Raw genomic sequence first — 8,698 nt, 5'->3', positions numbered from 1 at the left:
ACAACAGGTAAATGCTTTCCTGCTCTGAGCAGGATCAGTTCCAGCTTCCGCAAGGCCGGGTTCCTTGGCTACCACACCAACTCCAATGCAGCCAAGGTAAGAAGTCTTCCTGGACCTTTTTTGATTCTCCAGAACAACTGTTCACATGCAACTGATCAGCAGAACATAAACACAACAGAGAAAGGCAGAAGCATACACACAAGCAGAGCCTCTTCTAGATTATGCAGGAGAGCTCATTTAACTGCCTTTCTCTCAAATATTTTGTTCAAGTACCTTCAAATTGTGTATGATATCGATCCTCTTGTTCTGGCTGTCCTTGAAGTGAATCTGGACTCTCACAGGAAATTCTCCCCAGCCTCTCCTGGTCAGGTGAAACGGAGGTTCTCTGGAAACAAATGGTGATCCACATTGTGGATGCAGAAGTGGTATCGCTTTCACCCACCTCTTTTTCAGAAAGCCAAAGACTGCTTTTCTAGCTGACAACTTAAGCTATCTTCAAGCCTGCTCCTCACCACAGGGAGAATGCAATCACAGAAGCAAGGACTTTATGGCTTTGGACAGCTGAAAACATACTTTTATTTTGCACAAGAGGACAGGGAAGAAAACAGTCAAACACTTGGATGAGAGAACGCAGGAAACAAACGTCTTCTAAAAAAACCAAACCCAGGTCAGCTCCTAGGACACAGCTGCAAGATGAGTTTGCAATGCAGCACTTTGCAAACACTTTCTGCTGTTCCCTGTCTAGTAGCAAGCAGGCACACACTTCACAGAACGCCAAGACAGCGGCACGCAGACAACAAGGAAAGCTAACTCAGCCACTGTCATTCTCCAAGCTGGAAAGGAAGGGCATGTTTATCTCTAACATTTACCATTACTTTGTATCTCAGCTTGTTGTTACTGTAAAATCCCAAATGTAGTTTTGCAAGGAAACACAACCCAGCAGGTTTAATGGCTATTTTTAGTCCAGAACATTAATGTTCACTGCAATGACTGGGACTGTGCAACAAGAAATCAATTAACCAGACGGGATTAAAAAGAAGACAAACAGCACTGACACCAGATACTGGAAACTGAGAAAGGCACAAAAAGGCAGTAGTCAGGTGTAATTTAGAATGTTATACAAGAAATACAAAGGAGTTTGCTTTCTCCTGCTCAGGGTTGCCTTCTCAGAAACATTACTGAGCCTTACCCATACTTCTTATCACACACATAGATCATTAAAACAATGGGCAAAACAGCTTTCCAAGACTCCTCTTTCTTTTCCACAGTGGAATAGATGGGAGGTAGAACACACCTCTTTTAGCAACGGAAGTCTAACCTGCACAGCACAGCATAACACAACAGGAGATGCACCAACTCACATGAATAGCACGAAATGCAACAATTGAATGCTTTCACTCAGTAGGAAATTGAAAAGGAACACAATTGGTTGGCACATTTGCTACACAGAAACCAAATTATTTTTACTATTATTTTGGAGTAAGTCAATCCAAGCCAGAGGTTAAAGACAGATGTGGAACACTAAACCAGGAAAAGTTGCTAACTTTCTAAGAAACTTGGCACTGTAAGCCTGGCAAGCATAAAGACTGGAATAGTGACTGGAATAATTCCTTATTACCTCACTTCTACCAGGTCATTAGGTTTGTAACTGGGATGGAGGAAGAACCAAACTTTCTTGACAAAATGATTTATGCTGGGTTCTCTCCGAGAGCCTCGCACATACACCATCCATTTATGGGTCGACTGATCATTTTCTTCTCTCTTGTCAGGGGGAATGTACCTGGCAAAGAAATAAAAAACCACAAGATAAAAATCCCCAACAGATAAATACCACAAAATGTATTTTGGGAAATACCAGGCAAAAAGATTGGAGGCGGTAAAATTCCTAAATGAACCTTGCCCCTGTACAGTTCGGCTCATTGTTCCTTACTCTGACAGTTTGACGAGAAACACATGCAGGTCCCATCATCTACTCTGTGCTTCTAAACACGTCCTCCCTTTTAGTGCACAACTGACATGTGAAATTCATCCATTTAAACATTTGGCTCTTAATGAGGGAAGCTTAATTTTAACATTCTACCACCATCAAATCCCTTTTCCCATCTTATTCTGAGATATGAGGAAGCAAAACCACACTAGAACATATCAGCAGCAACTCTGCTACCATAAATACAAAAATAACAATTCTTCTCATACACTGTACATATTATACACATAAGCCACTTCACAGTCAATGCTTGCTTCCGGGTCCAGGCTTAGGCAGATTTTCAAGATGCAATTCTAATACTGTAAGTCTTGTCAGCAAGTGTTTGCTACTTCCTATGCAAGAGGAAAAGACTACCTTGAGTAGTGTGAGGGTGAAGAGTTAAAACCTGGACTGTCCATAGTTTCCTAAAATGAATGCCTTTCTTCACTGATTTCCTCAACGTTCATGTCTATTTACTTGCGTTAATTTTTTGGTTTTAATTATAAATAAAATCTGTACAAACTAATTTCTTCAGACTGTGCTAGACTTTAACAATTTTCCTCATTCTGGTGGGCTGTTTTTGATTTTTTTCCTTTTCATCTCTCTTTAAAAATATCCCACATTTTTCCTATGGACACAGCGAATCAACCGTTAGGACAACTTGCTTTTCCAAAATTTTCACTGAAAACCTTCGAATTTCTAACTGGTCAGAAAAGGCTGAAAGATTCCCCTTGAGAGAAACAGATCTTAAAACCTCCATATGTATTTAAAAAATTATATGTATATATATATATAACAATTACTACAACACCTGTTCCTCCCACAGAAGACCTCATGCAGACCCTGGGGGAGAGCAGCCCTAGGTACAGCGACTACTCAAGGGCAATACCTCATATGGGACAGCCCAGCATTTCTGTCTCCTAATTTTAACCTTCTGTTCCAATTAATCCTGAAATAAATGACCATCTCTCAGACTCTGAATACTAACTTGGAGACGTTGCCAACCACAATCGTTTTCTTCACATAAAGCCGTGAAGTTTCATCATTTGACAGTCCGGCATTTCGTTGTCCTGGTTTTTGAGAGCTTGAAACACCCGAACTGTCCTAAGGGTAGGGGAAGAAAAAACAAAAGGCAAACAAAAAACCAAACATTCCTCTTAAACATCATTTTGTTTGGCGCTAGAAAAAGGTGTTGTTAAAAAAAGTAAACCTGTGTAGTTAAATTAGAGACCAGCAATGAATCATCCCTAAAAATACTTAAATTGCTATCTAGGCACGTTTAAGCAACTCAGGCACGGAGCAATGATACAGTACCCAGCCAAGTGCACGCTGCATGGCTTAACTGAGCGTACATTATGCGACATACCATGGACCTGAGCCATGGTTTCAGCTTGCGTTTCTAAAGCACTGCCACTGCCCTGTCTGAAAAAGAGTGGCATGATGTTGGTCACTAATCAGAAACAAAGCCAAACCTCCACGAGTGGCTTCTGAAAATCTAAATCTTTCTCATTCCCTCTGCTGCCTTGAGGGACTCCCGCGTTGCTTCACAGCGAAGAATGAAGGCTGGGCTTGAGAGAGGAATTCAGCCCCGACTCAAGAGGGAGAGCAGTCAGCCGTACCATGTCACTGATGCCTACGTAAGCCTACAAATCCACTGCAGGACTTGGGCATAATAAATCCAGCCTAAGCAACCTTAGAGCACAAGCTCAGCTATTAAGCAGTGGCCAAGACTCCCCGGTAAATTGGTATTGTGACCACCCAGAGTGCCAGTGACGGCTGCACCGTCGTTTGCATGGGAACGAGACGCTTTTCTACAACCGTTGGATAAAGCGGCTGTCCAGAGAATAAGGGACGGCCACCTTCTCGTGAACAGCAGAGCTGGTGCTGCAGCTTCCTGGAGCTGACTCCAGTGAGCACTCAGACGAGGGTCAGCATGGGGAGCAGTGGGTTCACTAGGAACCGCTACACCTCCTCTTAACCCACTGATGGCCCAAACTGGAGCAAGGAGCCACAGAAGGTTGGGATGGCTGCTGCTCTCATCACTCCCCCTCAGGGTCATAGGCTGTGCTGGTTGAGGATGTACCAACACCCTTCTCAAAGCAGTACAACTGCTCCATCAACGCCCCAGTGCAGACACAACTTATACTGGTCTGGTGGTTTACAGTACAGGTGGGTCCCCGTTATGTACTGTATACCTGCCTTCTGCTACGGACCCTGGGCAGGGTTTCAGCAAACTGCAGCCCTGTTATCAAGGGTGTCGTGCTGCTCAGTGGAGTAAGAACGTTTGCTCTTTCTGCCACATATTATTGCAACCTGTTCAGTTGCAGAATGCAGTCATGGGCAATGAGATACAGCCATCCCTGGTTTGGATTAGAGGCTGTACCCCTCTGACAGGTCTCAGAGCTTAAAGGAGGGAAATGGAAGAGTTCCACGTCACCCACTAAGGCACATTTCACCTGCACCCAGTGCCAGAGCCTCCCCCGTGGACCTAACCACAGCCAATGGGTAAAGCATTTCTGTGGCTGCACGGTTAGCCATAGAAGGAATGGATTCAGGTCAAAAATAACACAGAAAAAGGTATGGGGGGAACAATGAAAAAAGGTCAGTCTGGTCCAGTTAAGCAAAAGTGATATTGGTATAAAAGCAAGCAGTGCCACCAAGATAAAACCAACTCAAACTATACACCTGGGCTCTACCAGCTCCCAGGGTGAGCTAATCCACCAGCATCACTGTTTTCTGCTGGGCTGCTGAGGAGGCCAAACCCCAAACTCCAGTGGTTCAACCACCCTAAGCAATGCAGTCCCCACGAGCACCCAGGGCCAGGCAGCAGCATTACTACTTAAAAAACACCGCTGGGAATGACACATCTTCTTCTTCTCTCCAGGCTCTACCCTTCCAGACCTGACTTCCACCTGCACATCAAACCCCTTTGCTCAAGCTGTGAAACACCTCCTTCCCCAGAGGACACTGAGGGAGGCAAAGGCAGAGAGCTGTGCTGGCACAAACACTATCACCACTGCCTGGCTGACCTCTCAGTCAGGCAAGACAGAGTTAAGAGGAGTTACCCAAGTTACACGTGCTTCAGTTAGCCTTACAGCAAAGCCAGACTGAGAGAGTGGGAGCAAGTGGTTGGAGAGGGTAAGAAACAGATCTTCAGCAAGGTGGGTAAAAACATGAAGAGCTCCTGGTGCCAACACCGAGTCCAGACAGAGCACACACCTCCAACAACTTGATCACCACTCAAGTTTTACTTTACCCGGGCAGTATTTCTGCTCTGTCTCTGGTCCAGGCTGTTTGTCAGACGCTCGTCTGCATCCAAGTTGCCATTGTCTTTGTCCAGGAGAAAGTCATTGTGCTGAGAGAGCGAGTCACTCTCGGAGTGGTTGGCAGATGGAGTGTCCGAGCCCTGGTTAGCTGGAGATGACGATCTGGAGGGTGATTCCAAGAATTTCTTGATTGACGGGTGATTAAGAATTGTCGCATCACATGTCCTGGTCCCCTGCAACAGAGAGGTCAGGCAGATCTGTCACTATTTCCCTGCAGCCCACATAAAAGTGAAGCTGCGCCAGAAGCAGAGCAATAAGTCAATGCATGAAGAAAGAGCAAATATTTAATCAGCTGCCTTGCAGGAAAAACATATGCTGCAGAAGATAAAAGCTTACAATGGTTCTAGAGAAACAGGACCCCAAATTGCATCTGCTCCTTTAGACCTCCCGATCTCAGAAACCCACCTGGTTTTGGAGAGGACTGCAGCCTACTGCCCCTTCGAAAATAGCAGCTTCCCTTCCTGTGCAGACAGCTATGGCCTTATACCACAGGCAAGACCACAGCTGCCCGATTCCTGCAGGCAAGCAGGGGCCGTAAACCCACCAGGCTCCTCAGTTTTGATACTGACTGGCAGTCTTGCCAATGCCTACGAGGCAAGCTACACATATTAGCACCCTGTATGCTCCCAAAACTTCATGGAGGATAAAGAATAATGTGCTTAGACGTGCTTGCAAACTTCCCTCAGAATGGACATCTTAGCAGGAATCTTAGTTCCTCCTAAACCTCGAAGATGGGAGATGGGGCGTGTGTGTGTGCTTAAATGTCTCATGGTTTTTCTTGTTACTGTGACAAAGGCTCAATATATTTTCATCCTACGTTTTCTTTTAACCCTTGAAGTAGCAAGGAGAACACCCAAAGCACGTGTCCCTCAACTGCTTCTCTGAGCCATCAGTCTTCCCCTTCACCTTGGTCTGATGATTAATCAACCCAAGTTAGCAGAAGCACCCCTCTGCCAGCAGCACAGAACTGACAGACAGCCTCATTCCAGCTCCTGAAGCCACAAACCCACACCAGAGCTGCACTGACAGCTGTTCTTGCAGGCACTGTCTGCTGAAAGACACCCTCTTCTTCCCTGCCCAAACCACCTGACCCGCTGGGCTGGCACAATTATTCAGGGGGAAGGGGCAGATCACAAAGGAAAACAACTGGAGAAACTGATTTGGGATTTGTTTGTTACTGGGTTTGTTTGCCTTGCTTGGAAGTTTTGTGGGTTTTTTTCCTTTGCAGGGTTAGTTTTAATCCACATAAATTCCCTGATTCAAAATTCTGCCAACGTAATGAAGGGAGTGGCATGGGGGCAGACACCAGCACCACTGTGGAGCAGCAGAACTGCCCTCCAGAGATGGTAGCAGGCGTGGAGTTAAACACTGATCCACCTTGGACCTTAAAGGTTCATCTGGGAGCTTTCTAGCAGCTGTCCGTTAGGTAGGCAGCGAAGCATTTACCAACTCTCAATTACCCGTTCAAGAGCACTTAAGAGAGTTATATCCATATATCCAACAGCAGGGACACACACAACATGACTAAAAAAAACCCCAAAACCAAACCACCACCAAGAACCCCTTTTTTTCCCCCCCTACCTCTTGTCAAGTAACCTGACCAACACCTTGTCCACTAATTTGTGGGAAAACGTAATGAAGCGGAATCATACAGAGTCATGAGCCTCAAAACTTAGCAGCAGTACGTTGAAGTACTGGTTGTATTTATAAGACAGGTCAGGAATTTGCAAATCCTCTTCCTAGAAGTTCTGAATTAAACTACAAAAGATGCCCATTCTCCCAGAAGCAGAAACAAGACAATCAATTACTGCCAAAGAGGTCAAAAATGTACTAACCACAGATTAAAAGCAGACAACAAAGAAAATCAAAACCAGTAACAATTGTAAAATAAAAGGAGAACTGATTTAGCCTGCGTGCAAATTGGAAACTTGTAAAGAAAAACCAAGAAAAGCAACTGAAGATACAGTTACACCAGCCTCAAGCTCATTGAAACTTGAGAAAAACTAAACAAAGCAAGGCCACACGAGTTAAGTTTTGTGAACACTTGGAAACAATGGCAAAAGTTATTATTTCTGGGAAGTGTGAAAATCAGCAAGGAAAACACAAACACCCTGCATGGCAGAACCAGTAAAGAACAGGGGACAGTACAAGCTCTTGCTGACACAGGGTGACATGGGATAAAAGCACTTCCAAAGATCAGAACCCAGCTCACGCTCTTCACTGACAGAAAACACAGGGTATTTCAGAAACCAGAACCAAGAGCTGCTCAACGACTTCTCAACTGCTCACTGAGGGCTCATCTTTGCTGAGTACCCAACACCCAGTCAGTGACACCCAGCTCTCCCCTCCCACTGCCATCCCATTTCCAGTTCATATTCCACCCTTTTAGAAAACATCACCTCAAAGCCAAACATCAGCTGAACTGCCAGTGACCTACACATCTTCCTTAGCAAATAGTCCCTGAAGTTGTATTATTCCAAAGGAATCTTTACCTCTCCAGCTTTAAGGAGACCAGCAGATGCGTAATAGTTAGCCACAATACAGGCACGCAGCTTATCCATCATCCTCCTCGCTTCAATCAGGCGCTAGGAAAAGAAGAGGCAATGTATAGTGATGGATAACCACCGCAGCAATCCGCCCAAATCCCCATACGCCAGCGTCTTCTGTATTTTTAGGGACAAAACCTTTATACCTGATCTATAACTTCAATTTCATGTTCTTTACTCTTCATTTCAACAGCAAACTGTTCTTTTATAATCGTCTCGATCTTCTGCACTGCAACATCTCGAGCTGTACAAGGCCACACATGGAAAATAAAGAAGGAAGTATTTATATTTCTGGTTTTGAGGCTCTGTTTGGAAAAAATAAAGATCAGAAATCATTATGAAGTGAGAAATGAAGGGATAAGTTCAGCACACACACACACAAAAAAAAGGGGAAGGATTGTTTTTCTGCAAAAGAAAGTAAATTGTCTTAACAAAAACCACATGTGTCTTTAAAAGCTGGTTTGAGAGACGGCTGTTTTTCCCTTTTTAGGTCTGAGATGACAAATAACAAGATGGGAAGAACAGGACCACTTTGTTTACTTCTGTCTCAGTGAAGCTGTGAACAGTAAAAGGAAAACTCAGAAGTGCGATGGCCAAGCGTAACTACCGCTGCGACTGCGCAGCAGTATGCTGGAACACGATGGCTGTTTTTTGCTCTCTTTGGCCCGATTCACATCCAGGAAATTTACACCACACCACGCAGCAGTAACAAGGCAAACTAATGCTTTATACGTTTAGCACTGGCATAAAGTGCAGCCTGCTCTGGAGTGCCTACAAGCCTTTTATTACCCACAAAGGAAACGGCATTATTGAAAGCTGGTCTGCCTCTTACGAAATCCTCTTCCAGCACAGCAGTCAAA

The 8,698-nt window shown here is 44.7% G+C and overlaps 1 protein-coding gene across 1 annotated transcript in view; it reads right to left on the bottom strand.

Moving 5' to 3' along the window:
- The window catches only part of YEATS2 (YEATS domain containing 2), a gene marked incomplete at its 3' end in the record, with an annotated part of 34,890 nt that overhangs the window by 23,714 nt on the left and 2,478 nt on the right, over positions 1-8,698 (bottom strand). The window contains exons 2-7 of the mRNA XM_010148268.1: positions 7,985-8,082; positions 7,785-7,877; positions 5,223-5,465; positions 2,955-3,070; positions 1,619-1,780; positions 274-385 (exon numbers count right to left, since the gene is read on the bottom strand). Coding sequence (XP_010146570.1) covers positions 274-385; positions 1,619-1,780; positions 2,955-3,070; positions 5,223-5,465; positions 7,785-7,877; positions 7,985-8,082 — 824 coding nt within the window. The remainder of the gene's footprint in view (positions 1-273; positions 386-1,618; positions 1,781-2,954; positions 3,071-5,222; positions 5,466-7,784; positions 7,878-7,984; positions 8,083-8,698) is intronic.

This window comes from Eurypyga helias, unplaced genomic scaffold (assembly GCF_000690775.1).
Source record: "Eurypyga helias isolate BGI_N326 unplaced genomic scaffold, ASM69077v1 scaffold32723, whole genome shotgun sequence".
NCBI classification, from domain to species: domain Eukaryota; kingdom Metazoa; phylum Chordata; class Aves; order Eurypygiformes; family Eurypygidae; genus Eurypyga; species Eurypyga helias.
The sequence above is the reverse complement of the archived record's forward strand: the minus strand, read 5'-3'. Positions and strand labels throughout refer to the sequence as shown.